Below are 16,660 nucleotides of genomic sequence, written 5' to 3'. Positions count from 1 at the left end.
TACTTATTTAATTTATTAGATTTGTTAGATGAGATCAAACTTGAATAGATGTCATAAATTAAAAAAAGAAATCAATCGTATACTTTCCTCATAACACACAAGGTTGTTTAAACAACTCCTATTGAGTTACAATTAGTTCAACCATAAAACTTATAGATTTTTTAATAAATACATTAACCACAATATTGACTTTATTTGGTTAAAAATAAATCCTTTAATAATTTTATCGATCTCCTTTACTTTTTATTCAACTCTACTAACTCAAGTATTGTCATTATATAAGGAAGCTTAAATATTGATATTTTCTCAATAGTCAAATCAATAGTAAATTCACTTTTTCTATTAGGAGATAATTTAGATAAATTATCCAAAAAATGCATAGGGAACTTCCTTACGTTAAGGATTTCATTTAGATTAGGTTTTTTATCTGAGCACTTCTATATATATTCAAAGTAATATAAATATCCCTTTTGCATAAAATAGTGAGTATCAACAATAAATATAACGCGAGGAGATCGATCATGTTTGATACCCTCATACAGAGGTGCAGGCGACGAGAGAAGGGGGTGTCCTATATTGTCAACTCGTATGGGGAGGCACAAGTAACTAGGGAAGAAGAGAAGTGTGGCCGACAAGGGCTACAGGTAAAGGCACGATGGAGGATAGTGATTGACAAAGAAAAAATAATCATTTATGAAAAAAAAATATTCTATAATTTTTTTTAAAATTTATGTGAAAAATCCAATGTGTTAAATATTTTTCAAAAATTCACCCATGATATATTTTGGTGTAAAATTTTATGTATCTCAAACCAATTTTATCAGATTTATTGAGACAATCTCCAAACATACATATGATCAATATAATTAAAATAATTATTTATAAAAGTTCATTCGGCTTTGGAACTTTTGAGTATTGAATAACAGCATTCTTCGTGTTAACATCATCATCATCATTTCCTAAATTTTCATGGATCTAAGTTATCTGAACTTGTAATTTCTTTTGTATTAGGGGATAAAAAGACTTTTTGCTTCCAATAAAAATAAAACTATCTACTCGAAGAAACCCACATTATCAATTGCTATATTAGTGGCAACACCATAAGTTAAATCCTACTTTTGCACAAGTTTGGTATCAACAATCTCAAGAGACTCTGCTATACATATGAGAACTTTTCATCTTTATTTGATTAAAAATCATGATTTGTTTTCTATCATTGCTTCATCCTTTTCAGATAGTGTATGAGGATTTGATAAACACCTATATAAGATTAACCAGCTAATGTCAATTTCCAAAATAGCTTTCATTGTAATAATCATTTCCATCAAATCTAGGTAGCAAATATTTTCAGCAAAGAAAAAGATATCTTTTATATAAAATCATTTTGATGATAGAAAAAGATTGATATAAGTAGGAGACATGATTAGAAATTAATGTTGGCATGATTAGGAATAGATGGAATGCTCTTATCTTTTCCACATCTATTATAAGGTAGAGAAATATCTATGATTAGCCATAACATACTCTTTCTGTTAATTAAAAGAGATAAACTTCAATTCAACTGAGATTTTCAATTCTGCACAATCTCATTCATTATTTCTTCTAACTCGCCTACCCACACAACCAAATTAGTGTGACACACACACAGGTATTCCATGCTCAACAGGCTCGATCGGGTGGAGAGCCCCATACTCAACAAGCAGGTTCATTGCGCACCCATCCCCTTCTGCATGTATACATATGTAAAGCCAACCACCACCACCACCCCACGGCAGAGCGAGTAAAGCTGAGAAATCGAAGCAGCTAGTTGTACCAACCATGAGCTTTTCCGTGAACAAGCTAGCCCCGGAGCTCTTGGTCGCCGCCGAGCCGACGCCGTCCGGCCGCCTTCCCCTCTCTTGCATGGACCGCATTGCGGCAGTCGGGGTCCTGGTGGACACGATACTGGTGTTCCAGAAAGGCCTGGCGCCGGCGACGGCAATCAAGGCGTCGCTGTCCCGGGCTCTCGTCCCTTACTACCCAGTCGCCGGCCGCATCGTCGAGCCGAGCCCTGGTGAGCCCGAGGTCGCCTGCACCGGCGAAGGCGTGTGGTTCGTCGAGGCCTCCGTGGATTGCAGTCTCAAAGATGTCAACAACTTGGAGCGCCCGTTAGTGCTGCCCAAGGAGGAGCTCATCCCATTCGCTCCTGCTGAAGTGAAAGAGGAAGATTTGATCATGATGATGCAGGTACGTACGCACGCTTTCCTCAGCTTCGGCAGTGTAAGATTACCCAATAGCGGAAAGAAATTATGACATTAATTCTGCACAAAGGAGCAGAAAAAAACAAGGCTTAGATCATCATCTCGAGATTTTAAAACCGATGTAATAATCATGGATCAAACCCATTCTATTAAAAGCCATGGTTAGCACTTATTAGAGATCAATTATATATATATATATATATATATATATATATACAGAGAGAGAGAGAGAGAGAGAGAGAGAGAGAGAGAGGCAATGCGAGGAGCTTACAAGAAGTCATGAGACTCCAACCAAAAATGTAGGCTCACGTAATACTACTTCACGTAAAATGCATGGTTGTCTTTCACAAGCCGAACGTGACACATTGTGTCATTAAGCTACTTCCGAAAGCAACGGTATGCATATCACCCAATTATTTCGGCTGCCATGTCTTCTCTTGATTGTTCAGGTGACGGAGTTCACATGCGGCGGGTTCGCAGTGGGCACCCGACTGAGCCACGTAGTATTCGACGGCCTCGGAGCAGCCCAGTTCTTGAAAGCAGTCGCCGAGATCGCAAGAGGCCACGCTCGTCCCGTCGTCTACCCAGTCTGGTGCAGGGACGCCATCCCCAGTCCGCCGAAGCTATCGCCAGGACTTCCACTATCCTCCTTCAAGGCCTTCAACTTCGAGAACACCGTGTTCGACATCTCCTCCGTCCACATCGACGCAGTGAAGAACCAGTTCTCGAGGGAGAGGGGCCAGAAGTGCTCCACCTTCGACGTGGTAACGGCCATGGCCTGGCAGTGCCGGACGCGGGCGATATGCTTCGACGCTCGCGTCGACGTGCACCTCGGCTTCGCCGCCAACACCCGCCACCTGCTGCGGGGGTTGCTGCCGCAGGAAGGCTACTACGGAAACTGCGTGTACCCCATGGGAATCAAGGCGAAAGCTGGAACCATCGCTGGTTCCTCGCCAGTGGAGGTGATCGAGCTGATACGAGACGCCAAGGAGAGGATATCCACCAAGTTCTTGGACTGGATGATGGGGGAGACTTTGGAGGAGGACCCTTACCGCGTGCCACCGGGGTACGGGACGCTGGTGGTGTCGGATTGGAGACGCATGGGGTTCTCAGAGGTGAACTACGGGTGGGGTGAGCCGATCCATGTCACTCCGTTGAACGATGAAAGTAACTTCGTGGGATCCTGCATCTATCTGTCGCCGCCCAAGCCGAAGCAGGGCTTGCGGTTGATAACACGATGCTTCGAAAAGGATCATCTACCTGCCTTCGATGAAGAGATGATGAAGTTTTACCTAAAACACCGATGAGAGCGGACTACCATCCACCGCCTGAAGTCCTCTTCATCATTACCATGCATCGCATTCATCCTTTGGTTCATTTCATCTGGCAACCGTTGAAGGAAATACTTTCTCTCCTAATTTATATAAATAGGAGATGGAACATGTTAATGTATTGAAGCATTTTCATTTCTTCAATAAATCTTCTTCAATAATTGTTATTATCTTCTATTCTTTTCTTCATGCATTTTTATTTCTTCAATAAAATTTATTCAGTAATTATTTTTATCTTTATTCTTTTCTTCATAATCATGATAAACCGTATGGCATACATAGGAAATATTCTTCGTCACCAACTTGCTAACATATGGTTGTTATCCATGCCTTAGCCCTCCCCGAGCCCATGCGTCTCACCCAAAGATGAAGGACATGGTAGGATGGTTTCCAAACAAGATTAACATTCTTCGCGTACAAGTCAACTTATTGTCTACTGCACGACTCCCCCTTACTAAGGCACCATCAATGCCATTTGACTATCAACTGTCATTCCCTCATGTGTCGCCACCTGTCACTCCTACGCTAGATATCATCATGAACGATTTCGTTATTAAGTCAATAACGCAGGATGAATGTGATGAACATAATAAATACATATGTTGTCTATCCACTTTAATATATTTAAATTCTTGGATGAAATATTTATCTCACTTTTGTTGGTTTTCATAATAAAAAAAATCTCTGATAGATCCTTCTTTAAATATAAGTACTAATTATGATTTCAATACAAACAAGAATGAAGCTATTGACAATCATGAAGTGAATATAAAAGCAAATATCTACTAGAAAGAAAATATACAAGCAATAATTTGACATGAGTAAACTTATTAATTACTTTTCGTTTGAACTAGAATTCTTATTTGTGCGTGTTGGAAAGACTATTTTAGATTAATTTTGTCGTTATCAACTATAATAATAGACTTTTAGCTGTGATTATATTGTGTGATAGGTTGATATAACATATTGTATATGTGCATTGTGAATGTTATCGAGCTGTGCTACTTCAGGGTGATGTAAATATATTTAAGTTTGTAATACCCTTTCACATCACAAATAAATAAAATTAAAATTGATTTATAAAGGTCTGATGAATGTATCATTATTAATTTCAACTTAAGTATTTGACTAATACTCTATATTAAATGAAGCTAATAAGTCAGTTAACTTATTAGACTCGGGTCGTGACATTTGATATTAAAACCGATCAAATGAGTATGATGATAGATAGATTGGTGGATTGGGGAGTGACAAAGACCGCAAACCAAGTTTCCAACTTTACACTTTCTTTTTTTATGACCAATAATTCAACTACTTTAGATGCAATCATTCAAACGTGATATACCAAAGAATGGGCAAGATCTTCCATTCAGTGAGATTTGCAGGTTTCCAACAAATTTGATATATGAGAAGGAACTCTTTCGTAGAGCGAGAATGACTGCAGCCATGAGTAGAAAGAAATCCAAACATTCATTAATAATATTTCAAAAACGAATAACAATTTTGTCTTAGTAATTAGATGGAACGCTACAGCCTTCTCTTAAGAGCAATATCAATGGTAATTCATTCCTCTTTCAAGCTCAGCCTTGAGCCTGAGCTTGTCGATGATCGTTTACGTGTTCATCTCTGCAGTCTCTTTCTCAAACCTGGAAGTCAATTACATGCTTTCATTTTCTTAAATATTAGGATGGTTGTGGTGACACCTACTCGTCATCACCAATCGGAAAAACCTTACACCCACGTTAGGTTAAATCACTGAAGACTTGTAAATAGTTTACAAGTCCATATTCTACTTTAATACGATCAGATAATAAAAGAATATGTTTGAATATCAAATCAAAATTCATGATTAAATAGGATTTTGATTTAAGAGTATTATCCGAGAAGAGATGAATTAGAGCAAAACAAGAAAAAGAAATCCCGAGTCATAGAGATCGGAGAGATAGTAAGTTAACATTAGTTTTGAAGTATTTTCTCTTTTTATTTTTTCATTACTTGATGCCCAATAATTTTTTTTCTAAAAATCTTTTAATAAACACCCCTTCGCTTCCTTTCCCTCCATAAATAATCACCACCATCGCCTCACAACAATGCATCTGAAGTCGAGACACTGAAGCAGCTGTAGGAACCATGGGCTACTCCGTGAACAAGCTCGCCTCGGAGCTCGTGGCCGCCGCCGAGCCGACGCCGTCAACCCGCCTCCCGCTCTCCTCCATGGACCGCATCGCGGGGATCAGGTTGATGATCGACCTGATACTTGTGTTCGAGAACGGGCTGCAGCCGGCGAAGGCCATCAGGGCGGCGCTGTCCCGTGCTCTCGTCCTTTACTTCCCCGTCGCGGGGCGGATCGTGGAGCCGATCCCCGGTGAGGCCGAGGTGGACTGCACCGGCGATGGCGTGTGGTTCGTCGAGGCCTCCGTGGATTGCAGTCTCGAAGATGTTAACAACCTGGAGCGCCCTCTCCTGCTGCCCAAGAAGGATCTCATCCCCTATGCTCCCCCTGACGTGATCGAGGGAGACATGACCTTCATGCTCCAGGTACGTACCTATCGATGCATGCTTTGCCTAAACCTCTTCGCTACGATAAGCGAGAGCATTTCACAGGTCAACGTTTGACACAGACAAACGTAGTAGTGTAATTAAGTCGGCTTAGTTTTAAGAGCGACCCACCTCTGATAGTTCACGAACGAGCAGTGGGTTGGACATACAGAAGAATAAGCTCAAAAGTCACTCCCAAATTAGCTATAAATGAGGTTTTGCGATTCGGATCATATTGGTTCCTTTCTAGAGATCTTTCCTGGGTGTAAGAAGCTCTGCTCATCCTTTCTAGATGGATTTGACGAGTCGAACGTGTCACAGTTGGCGATCATCACCTTTTCCAAAAGCAACACTGCGTTGGTGTGTAATTTATTATTATTATTATTGAGTCTCATCCGACTTCACCTCCGATTCAAGAACACGCGGCAAACAGCCATACAGAGCTGTCAGCATGACGTCCCGGTTTGGGAGATCATGCAGAGCGTGCCACCTAAATTTTGTCGCTTGAACGCGAGACTTATTTGACTGCCATGCGTTGCATTACTTGTTCAGGTGACGGAGTTCAGATGCGGTGGGTTCGCAGTGGGCATCAGATTCAATCACACGATGTTCGACGGCATCGGGGTCGCCCAGTTCTCGAAAGCAGTCGCTGAGCTCGCAAGAGGCCACGCTTGTCCCCTCGTTAAGCCAGTCTGGTGCAGGGAAGCCATCCCTAGTCCGCCGAACCTATCGCGACGACATGCACCCTCCCCCGCTGGCATCCACTTCGAGACCTCCGTGTTCGACATCTCCTCCGACCAGATCAACGCGTTGAAAAATCAATTCTGCAGGGAGACGGGCCAGAAGTGCTCCACCTTCGACGTGGTCACGGCGATGCTCTGGCAATGCCGGACGCGGGCTATAAGCCTGGACCCTCACGCCGACATGCACCTCGGCTGCGCCGCCAACACCCGCCACCTGCTGCGGGGGCTGCTGCCGCAGGAAGGTTTCTACGGCAACTGCGTGTATCCCATGGGAATCAAGGCGAACGCCAAGACCATCTCTGGTTCCTCGCCGGTGGAGGTGATCGAGCTGATACGAGCCGCCAAGACGAGGATGCCCGCCATGTTCTTGGACTGGATGATGGGGTACGCGGACGACGACCCGTACGAGGTGCCATTGGAGTACGGGACGCTGGTGGTGTCGGATTGGAGCAGGGTGGGGTTCTCAGAAGTGAACTATGGGTGGGGGGAGCCGATCCATGTCGTTCCGTTGAATGATGACCACAACTTCATCCCTTCCTGCATCTACCTGCAGCCGTCCAAGCCGAAGCAAGGCGTGAGGTTGATGACACGATGTGTTCAAAAGGAACATCTACCTGCCTTCACCGAAGAGATGAAGCAGTTTGTCCATAATTAGCATGACATCAACCATCCTCCACCTGGCTTGAAGGAACAGTTGATGCAGTCATGACTGCAACCTACCTCTCGTTGCTCATGTTGTTCTTCATGTGATGCTAATAAATGGGACTCGATCCATACGATCCTTATTCCCTCGAGCAAAAGGACACCAACTTCACTAAAGATTAAGACATGAAGCAAGATTTGCAAATCTGCACACCCTCATTCATCACTTGCGCTCCACTCGACCGCCCTTATGCTCCAACAATATGGCATATATGCACACGATCCATTTCTTTGAAGTCATCTGATTCAAGAATAGCTTTCACAATAATCTTCCATCTACAATAATTCATTTTATCGAATTTGGATAAAAGCGAGATATCAAGAAAACCTTAAGAAAATCATTATCATGCAACTGAATGTACGCCATGGGAATCAAGGAGAACACTGAGGTCATCGTTGGTTCCTCGTCCTCGTCCATGGATACGATACAAGCTGCTATAGAGACTGTTGCTTGTCAAGTTCATCAGAGGAGGACCCCTACCAAATAGTTCGGATACCGGTTCGAATCAAATTGAGAAATTAGGTTCCATTTCCTGAAAATTGAACTCAGAACCAATAGTTTGGTTCGGTTTCAAATCGGCTAAAAAATATATATAACACAAATTTGTTACATGGTGCAGTGATTAGTATTTGAAATTTAAAGTCGAATTGAATCTCGATAGAGTAATTTACTTTTGAACTTTTTATGAATCGGAATAGGTGATTCGAAACAGGATTTGATGTTAGGATTAGTACGTACGAGATGTCGGTCGAATCGGGTAGAAATCGGATGGGGTTCTCGTAGGTGAACTATAGGGAGGGAGAACGGATCTAGCACGCGATGTTAATGATCATAGTAACTTTAGTCTTCCTACTTCTCTTTGTTCAGTAGATTTCATCTCGCAAGCTCTTGAATCATAATACATAGTATAAAGAATTTTATAAATATATAGTGTACATATAATATTTTGATATGGATGACAGAATAGTTTGTGTCACCTAAGTGCCAACATCGTTGCTCATATTACCTCTATTCAATTCATTTAAAATTTGAGTTAGATATTCTTTGACAATTCGCATTGAACTTAAATCTCGCTTTTGCGTTACTTATCTTCTACAAATAAATTCTTGCATTACTATAGATATTCGGGTTGGGTTTAACTTTGAGTCTAAAATCTAGATACTTAGTTCAATTATGATAATGATAGCAAGCTAAATTTTTTTTAAGGTACTCGTATGTATCATTTCCATCTAAAATGGATTTAGGTATGCTTGAATAAATTCTGAATATAGGAAGAAAAGAATGAAATCAAGTAAAGTACATTAATTTTGGATTTGAGAGAAATTAACGAAAATTCTATGTATAAATAAAATACAATCCGCTTTCGAAAAGCAAAATCGAACCGTTGTGTCATAACTTGATCCGATGAGATAATTAATTCATTAGCACAATTAGACAAAAATTGTCTGAGCTCAAGTTAATTAACTCAGTATATATATATATATATCTTTATCCACTTCAAATTGGAGTCTATATTCTGAGTAATATAATATATTCTTTTTGGGCTGCAATTATCAGAAACGTTTAAGGTCGAGCTCATGAGTCTTTGACCTAAGACAAACATGATGGTGGCTCTTTTTACGCTTAGATCACGAGACAGATTGCTAGAGAAAGACCTACTGATTCTTTTCCACGAGTATTGGAATGACTGTGGATGATCGAATATACTATAATTAGAACTGGTAGATGGGGGGTGAGGATGCGAAGTGACAAAGACCTCAAACCGAGTTTCCAACTATGCAACTTTTTTTTTTATGACCAGTAGTTCAATTACTTTTGGAGGTGCAATTATTTTAGGGTTTAGGGTTTGATGACCAGTAGTTCAATTATTTTTTAAGATGGAACGTGAGATGATATTGAATGCGACACGAGCCATAAAATACTTCTTACTTTGAGCTAACAGAAGAGAAGAAGAATCTATGATGTAGTGAGAGATCTGCATGTTTCCTAGCAAAGTTGACATATAAGAAGGCACTCATCAAACTCACGTAGAGCGAGATCGACTGCAGCCATCGAAATCCGAAGGAGGAGAAAGAAATCATGTTATTACGTACCTTCAAACCCAGAGATGGGAAGCAAAGGTTTCGTCTCAGCTTTGTGTGCCACCTTCTTGAGGAAAGAAGAGGACCGGTGGTGGTCGACTTGCACGGCCACATGACGGATTACCACAGTGCTGATGTGAACCTTCAGTGTTCTCACGTTGGGTAAAAGCGGGATTTTGTCGGACTATGTCTCGAACACAGATTCTTCCATAAATCTTACCGCAATCCAAAGACTAAGTTTAATATTCAAAATATTATAACCCTCATCTCATGGTGACATCTACTGGTCATCACCAATAAGAAATATAGTGTGGCTTTGACACCCTCGAGTCTTGCGGTTCACCTACTGCTTCTCTTTCAAATTGAATTGTTACATCCATGAGAAAGACAAGAGTAATTCAAATTTCTCAATAATTTATTTAGGGCGTTTTTTGTTTTTATTTTTATTTTTTTATTTCAAATGGTGTTCTAAATAATACTGAAAATACCAATCATCAATCCTAATATATTTTTCCTATCAACTTTGGAGAGACCCTATGGACTGGTCCATAGGGTGCACCAATTTTTCCTATTTACAATATATTTTAATAATATTATGATTTTTTAGATATTAAAAATAATATAAAGTTCTTGAAAAATATCGTAATATATTGTCTCTTATAATACTATATGTTTAGGCTTGTGATTAGTTTGATAGAGGTTATAAGTGTATATATATATATATATATATATATATATATATATATATATATATATATATATATATATATATATATGTATAATATTTTTTAAATATATTTTATAATATTTTTATTATGATAATCAAAATATTATAATAGGTTATTTTGTTTTAATAATAGTAAAATATTTTTTTATTGAGATACTCAAAACATTATATGATTATATATATATAAAAAAAGAAAACACCTGCAGGCATGCTTGAATGATCATCACTACTTCATCTCTATCCTTCCTTCCAAATCTGTTAGTCACATGCTTGTCGATGCCACCCAACATGTGAATGCCACCCTTCCTTTCTTTCACTATATATAGTCACCACCATCGCCTCACGGCAGAGCATCCCGAGTTGAGACACTCTGAAGCAGCCGTAGCAACCATGAGCTCTTCCGTGAACAAGCTCGCCCCGGAGCTCGTGGCCCCCGCCGAGCCTACGCCGTCCGGCCGCCTCCCGCTCTCCTTCATGGACCGCAACGTGACGGTCAGATTGATCATCGACCTGATACTCGTGTTCGAGCAAGGCGTGCAGCCGGCGAAGGCCATCAGGGCGGCGCTGTCCCGTGTTCTCGTCCCTTACTACCCCGTCGCCGGGCTGATCGTGGAGCCGATCCCCGGTGAGGCCGAGGTGGATTGCACCGGCGATGGCATGTGGTTCGTCGAGGCCTCCGTGGATTGCAGTCTCGAAGATGTTAACAACCTGGAGCGCCCTCTCCTGCTGCCCAGGAAGGATCTCATCCCCTATGCTCCCCCTGACGTGATCGAGGGAGACATGACCTTCATGCTCCAGGTACGTACCTATCGATGCATGCTTTGCCTAAACCTCTTCGCTACGCTAAGCGAGAGCATTTCACAGGTCAACGTTTGACACAGACAAACGTAGTAGTGTAATTAAGTCGACTTAGTTTTAAGAGCCACCCACCTCTGATAGTTCACGTGCGAGCAGTGGGTTGGACATACAGAAGAATAAGCTCAAAAGTCACTCCCAAATTAGCTATAAATGAGGTTTTGCGATTCGAATCATATTGGTTCCTTTCTAGAGATCTTTCCTGGGTGTAAGAAGCTCTGCTCATCCTTTCTAGATGGATTTGACGAGTCGAACGTGTCACAGTTGGCGATCATCACCTTTTCCAAAAGCAACACTGCATTGATGAGTAATTTATTATTATTATTATTATTATTATTGAGTCTCATCGGACTTTGTCTCCGATTGCACTGATGTGTAATTTATTATTATTATTATTATCGAATCTCATCCAACTTTGTCTCCGATTCAAGAACGCGCGGCAAACAGCCATACAGAGCTGTTAACATGACGTCCATGCAGTGTTATATTGCTTGAACGCGAGACTTCTTTGACTGCCATGTGTTGCATTACTTGTTCAGGTGACGGAGTTCAGTTGCGGTGGGTTCGCAGTGGGCATCAGATTCAATCACGCAGTGTTCGACGGCGTCGGGGCAGCCCAGTTCTTGAAAGCAGTTGCCGATGTCGCCAGAGGCCACGCTCGTCCCGTCGTCGAGCCAGTCTGGTGCAGGGAAGCCATCCCCAGTCCGCCGAAGATGTCGCAACGACATGCTGCTTCCTCCCCCGCTGCCTTCCACTTCCAGACCTCCGTGTTCGACATCTCCTCCGACCGCATCAACGCCGCGAAGAACCAGTTCTTGAGGGAGACGGGCCAGAAGTGCTCCACCTTCGATGTGGTCACGGCGATGCTCTGGCAGTGCCGGACTCGAGCGATAAGCCTGGACCCCCACGCCGACTTGGACCTCGGCTTCGCCGCCAACACCCGCCACCTGCTGCGGGGGCTGCTGCCGGAGGTAGGCTTCTACGGCAACTGCGTGTACCCCATGGGAATCAAGGCGAACGCCGGGACCATCTCTGCTTCCTCGCTGGTGGAGGTGATCCTGCTCATACGCGACGCCAAAGACAGTTTATCAGCCAAGTTCTCGGAGTGTATGATGGGGGGTTCGGCGGAGAACCCGTACACAGTACCACCGGGGTACGGGACGATGGCAGTGTCGGACTGGAGCCGAGTGGGGTTCTCCGAGGTAAACTACGGGTGGGGAGAGCCGATCCATGTGGTTCCGCTGACTGATGACAATAACTTAGTGGCTTCCTGCATCTATCTGTCGCCGCCCAAGCCGAAGCAGGGCGTGAGGTTGATGACACGATGCGTTGAAATGGAACATCTCCCTGCCTTCAGTGAAGAGCTGATGAAGTTTGCTGAAGATTTGGCGTGAGAGCGACCACCATCCACCTGCAAGTCTCTTCAGCATGCAATGTTCTTCCATGACGTCCTTGTCTTCCATCACCCCGTGTTATCTGGCAATCTCTATTATCAAATAAAAGAGTATTCCACAACATATGACACACAGCACAATGATGACACGAGCATTGCACAACCAGAATCGGCAGATCTTGTGTATCAATGAGCGTCGCATTCGTTGATCTGTCCAAATTCTGACGAAGATATTTGTGGGTGATTGGTGAGATGGGGTTTTACGTTAGCAGCAGCTCGTCGTTTCTTGAGTCAGCATCGTCATCACTGACTGTCGGCAACTTGTCTGGTGTGGATCCAATAATGGTATGTTTTTGTATTGGAAAGATGATGATTGGATTCTGTCCACTGCATGCGGTTACTTCCGAACAAATATAAAGAGAACGCAATTAGTGCTGTATACTTACGCTGACGTATATATAGATAAGTATGTCACAACTCCCACCCACCTTTCCCTCGCCGGATTCCTCCCTCGCTGCTGGTCTGCTCTGTTCTCTCAGCCGCCTCACTTAAATTGTCTGCTTCCCTTCTGACTTCCATCTTTTCTTGTGGTCCGAGCTCTACATTAGGTGTCGGCGGGGGTATCGGCATGAGGAGGCGGAGGCGGAGAGGAGGACAGTAAAGGTTGTCGAGAGATGGGCGGGGATGAGAGCAGTCCTGTCTTCCACGACTTCCTGGGAATGAGCTACGGCGGCGCCTCTTTCCCGGCCGCGCGATGGACGAAGGGCACCGGGATCAGGACGCTCCCCGGGAAGGCCGAGGCCTCGGGCTCGGGCTCGGCTTCCGCTTCGGTGGGGGTTTCTTCTATTGGGCATCGCCTCATCTCGGGAAGCGTTGATCTGGGTTCAGGTCAGTTCTTCTTCCGATCCTGTTCTCGCTTTGCCTTTCTTTGGCTTCGGTGCCCTCTGTGAGTTGGTAATTCCTTCAAAGAAAGCGCTCATCCTTTTTTTCCCAGTTTCTTGTCCAAACAAGAAAGAAGATCTGCCGATTTCTTCCTTCTTTTTTTTTTTTTGGCACTGATTCAGGGTCCTTTCATGTTTCTGATCAAGGTCTGTTGTCTGTGGAGAATGTATTATGAGTTCCTTTATGGGTACTTTTGAATCTGTGCAGAGAAAATTTGACTGATCGGATGCTTGTTGCAAAGTTAAGCGTTCTAATTCCTTGCAATTTTGATGACCAGAAGCACTTTTATTTATTTTCTCTTCATTGATCTTTGGTAGAGATGCAGGGGGTGTCAAATTCTGAGGTTTCTCAGCATGAGGGTACTGAGATTGCTCCATCAGGGCTTGAGTTGGGCAACACTACAGGTAGAAAGAGGAACCATTTCGATTCATCTTACATGGGTTCAATGAAAGATGCAGTGCTTCCAATGGGCTCAGGTTCCCTTGAAAGCTCAAATGCCACCAAGGTACTTACTTTGTGTTTTAATTCTGTAATTGCTCCAAAACAGTAAGCACTATGCTTTCTTGATAACCAGGGAAATGATGAATTTGCCTTTATGGCTGTTATTTCTGATGATTAGATGCTAGGAAAAGAGGTGATTAATGAGCAACTGGGAAGAGCTAATGATGTTGAGATGATGATGTCCTCTATGCAACCACCAATAAGGCCAACTAAACAGATAGTGCATCAAACTTCTCATTATGGGATTAGGATGTACTTGGACAATATTCCATCGTATGCCTGCAAATATTCTACCTTAGGTGGTGCAATTATCTCACAATCTGCGGCAGATGAAGGTTCCAGGACGGGCATTAGAGGATCCGGAGTTATGAATGTTCTTGGTCATAACAGGTCTTCGCAGACTACTGAACCAAAATCTTATTACCATGTACCCAGGTATGTCTCATTATATCTGTTTTGTGGTTGGTTTTTCAGATATCTACTAAGAGTAGATATCGTGAAAACTTCAGTTTTTTGGTGTGTATTTAGTGCAAACTGTAATTGAATCTGATGAATCATTCCTTGGTGCCCTGCAGGAACCGTGCCACGGCATGTGTCAGTCGTCAGATGACCATATTCTATGCTGGCCGGGCACATGTTTTCGATGATGTACATCCTAATAAGGTCAGTTTATGTTCTCTTGTATATCTTTGGGCTTGTGTGACACGAAATCGAGTCTTACGATATGAATAAGGTATGCACTATAGTATCTTGAGTTTCATCATCTACTGCTTGATAATTTCTCGATCTGCAGCTCTTTTTCTCGGAATGAACAAACTAGCTCTGTTTTTACATCAACAAGTATGTCAGTCTAAATTTGATCTGCTTATTAAGTTTTTGAACTTTTCATTACAGTTAGAGGTCACCTAACATACTTCAAGAAGACATAGTTTATATTTAATGTACAGTCATTTTCAGCAATAAAAGTTCTTATCCTACATGGCCAACTATTCACAAGCCAATAAAAGATACTAAATGGTATCGGACCAGCTCCTTGATGTACAAAATATCTTAATTCCGAGAAAAGAGGAAAATGTTTGAAAGATCAGCACGTCTATGACATGATAATGTTATTCCCTTCTTGTGATAATCAACTCTCTGCAGAGCCCATATTAAAATACTAAACAATCTTGAGCCACATATAAAAAGGGAAAAATACATGAATCTTTGAATTTGTCTATACAAACAGCCTTTCATCGTTTAACTACTGTTAGAGGCTTTGAACCATTGAGCACCTACGGAAACTAGTATAATCATAAAATCCTTGATCGAGGCACTGAATTAGGCGTCGGTGATCATATTAGGATCCAGCCAGTATGCAAGCTGAATGGTTGAGAAGGAAGAAGATCACCAAGTTGAGGTATTAATATAATTTGTTATTTTCTTTTTTTTTTTCTGAGAGAAATAGGCTTTATTTCGGCGTACGGTAGATATTGTTGAACGATAAGCTTTTATTGTTTATGATTCATTTGTTATTTTTAGGAGCATTTGACTTACCATATTTCTTAGAAATCCACATAAATTGAGAGCAGACATCTGCTGCCCCTATCGTCTCTGTCTATGCTTATACTAGTCCTGAGAATTCTTCTCGTTCGGTTTGGTTAATGGCCTTTCTTAAGAAATTTAATCATCTCCTATGCATCAAGATTATAACTTGCCAATCTACTCATGCATCATGATTAGAATTTAAAAGTGCCTATATTTTTGCCTGATCACCAGGCAGATGTCATAATGGCTTTGGCTGGATCAAGTGGAGGATCATGGTCGACCACTTACTCCACTGCCATGAACAAGGCTAAAGTTCTCGGCAGAGATGACACACAAAAGGCAAATGTGCTGCTGTCCAACGGCGGAGATCGAAATCATCTGCTTGGCCAAGTTACACAAACTCCAGTCGCGGATCCTCTTTCCGGCCACATATCTGGTACCTGCATGAACCTTCTTGAACTATATCTAATTAGATTGGTTTCGCGGAATTCTTATTCTGGATTGGTTTGGAATTATGGAGTTCAGCAGATCGTCGAGGTGGTGTAGCCACAAGAGATGGGAACCTGATGGCTCGTGCCGCAGAACCTAATACAGAAGGCAAATGGATGTCATAAGTCCGTCTCCGATCCAATTTTGTTGGTAGCAAGTTAGTAGGAGATTTCTGGTTTATGTCGTTGGATTCTCTCTCGTTGTGTTGCCGATATCATCAGATTGAAATGTCGGTCAACTCTGCAGACTTCATTTCTTAGGTAAAGAGAAAGTTTGACTACTATTATTCATCAGCAAACTGCTGCAACAAAACGACTTCTCCGGTCAACATCATCTGAAGGAAATCTCTAAGTCAAATCCCCCTCTTGTCTCTTCCCGCCTCGTACTCTGCCGTTGACTCTTCTTGGTGCATTGCCACTCCCCCAAGGCTCTCCAACACCCACCATCTCCTCCGCTGGTGTCTTTTGCAGCACCAGAACATCTTAATGTTGCATGTGTACCACTCGGTGTTGCAATGTTATACACATATATGGCACTCTAATGTTGCACTTCTGGCGTATGTATCCAAACGTCGACGGAAGAAGATGAGT

The 16,660-nt window shown here is 42.3% G+C and overlaps 4 protein-coding genes across 10 annotated transcripts; all 4 read left to right on the top strand.

The window, feature by feature from the left end:
- The first annotated feature begins 1,687 nt into the window (after nt 1-1,687).
- LOC135677624 (acyl transferase 4-like) lies at nt 1,688-3,598 on the top strand. The gene is made up of 2 exons (XM_065189989.1): nt 1,688-2,226; nt 2,690-3,598. The coding sequence occupies exons 1-2, from the start codon at nt 1,819-1,821 to the stop codon at nt 3,545-3,547; spliced, it is 1,266 nt and encodes a 421-aa protein (XP_065046061.1). The 5' UTR covers nt 1,688-1,818; the 3' UTR covers nt 3,548-3,598.
- A 2,083-nt stretch (nt 3,599-5,681) lies between these two features.
- On the top strand, nt 5,682-7,637 carry LOC103986760 (acyl transferase 4-like). The gene is made up of 2 exons (XM_065189988.1): nt 5,682-6,109; nt 6,662-7,637. Exons 1-2 carry the CDS (start codon nt 5,702-5,704, stop codon nt 7,505-7,507), a joined length of 1,254 nt encoding a protein of 417 aa, XP_065046060.1. The 5' UTR covers nt 5,682-5,701; the 3' UTR covers nt 7,508-7,637.
- Nucleotides 7,638-10,728: 3,091 nt separating this feature from the next.
- LOC103986676 (acyl transferase 4-like) lies at nt 10,729-12,735 on the top strand. The gene is made up of 2 exons (XM_065186002.1): nt 10,729-11,161; nt 11,758-12,735. Exons 1-2 carry the CDS (start codon nt 10,754-10,756, stop codon nt 12,610-12,612), a joined length of 1,263 nt encoding a protein of 420 aa, XP_065042074.1. The 5' UTR covers nt 10,729-10,753; the 3' UTR covers nt 12,613-12,735.
- A 268-nt stretch (nt 12,736-13,003) lies between these two features.
- LOC135675649 (protein TIFY 8-like) lies at nt 13,004-16,618 on the top strand. Of its 7 annotated transcripts, none has more exons than XR_010513951.1 (8): nt 13,004-13,131; nt 13,220-13,499; nt 13,871-14,058; nt 14,173-14,489; nt 14,630-14,717; nt 15,813-16,017; nt 16,102-16,227; nt 16,317-16,618. XR_010513951.1 is itself a non-coding variant. In XM_065186007.1 (8 exons), the coding sequence occupies exons 2-7, from the start codon at nt 13,286-13,288 to the stop codon at nt 16,193-16,195; spliced, it is 1,098 nt and encodes a 365-aa protein (XP_065042079.1). In that variant the 5' UTR covers nt 13,004-13,131; nt 13,220-13,285; the 3' UTR covers nt 16,196-16,227; nt 16,317-16,618. The 7 variants fall into 7 exon arrangements, 6 of the variants coding, with proteins under 6 accessions (XP_065042079.1, XP_065042077.1, XP_065042078.1 ...); XM_065186007.1 differs by having other exon boundaries at nt 16,110-16,227; XM_065186005.1 differs by having other exon boundaries at nt 16,107-16,227.
- The last annotated feature ends 42 nt before the right edge of the window (nt 16,619-16,660 follow it).

The sequence above is a fragment of the Musa acuminata genome, chromosome BXJ1-6, assembly GCF_036884655.1.
Source record: "Musa acuminata AAA Group cultivar baxijiao chromosome BXJ1-6, Cavendish_Baxijiao_AAA, whole genome shotgun sequence".
Taxonomy (NCBI): Eukaryota; Viridiplantae; Streptophyta; class Magnoliopsida; order Zingiberales; family Musaceae; genus Musa; species Musa acuminata.
This window is presented reverse-complemented; position numbering and strand designations above follow the sequence as displayed.

Bases quoted from the DNA above. Each gene is read 5' to 3' on its own strand.
- LOC135677624 (XM_065189989.1), top strand. From the start codon at position 1,819: ATGAGCTTTTCCGTGAACAAGCTAGCCCCGGAGCTCTTGGTCGCCGCC. The intron at 2,227-2,689 runs GTACGTACGCAC...TTGATTGTTCAG, and splicing joins ATTTGATCATGATGATGCAG to GTGACGGAGTTCACATGCGG.
- LOC103986760 (XM_065189988.1), top strand. From the start codon at position 5,702: ATGGGCTACTCCGTGAACAAGCTCGCCTCGGAGCTCGTGGCCGCCGCC. The intron at 6,110-6,661 runs GTACGTACCTAT...TTACTTGTTCAG, and splicing joins ACATGACCTTCATGCTCCAG to GTGACGGAGTTCAGATGCGG.
- LOC103986676 (XM_065186002.1), top strand. From the start codon at position 10,754: ATGAGCTCTTCCGTGAACAAGCTCGCCCCGGAGCTCGTGGCCCCCGCC. The intron at 11,162-11,757 runs GTACGTACCTAT...TTACTTGTTCAG, and splicing joins ACATGACCTTCATGCTCCAG to GTGACGGAGTTCAGTTGCGG.
- LOC135675649 (XM_065186005.1), top strand. From the start codon at position 13,286: ATGGGCGGGGATGAGAGCAGTCCTGTCTTCCACGACTTCCTGGGAATG. The intron at 13,500-13,870 runs GTCAGTTCTTCT...GATCTTTGGTAG, and splicing joins AAGCGTTGATCTGGGTTCAG to AGATGCAGGGGGTGTCAAAT. The intron at 14,490-14,629 runs GTATGTCTCATT...GGTGCCCTGCAG, and splicing joins TCTTATTACCATGTACCCAG to GAACCGTGCCACGGCATGTG.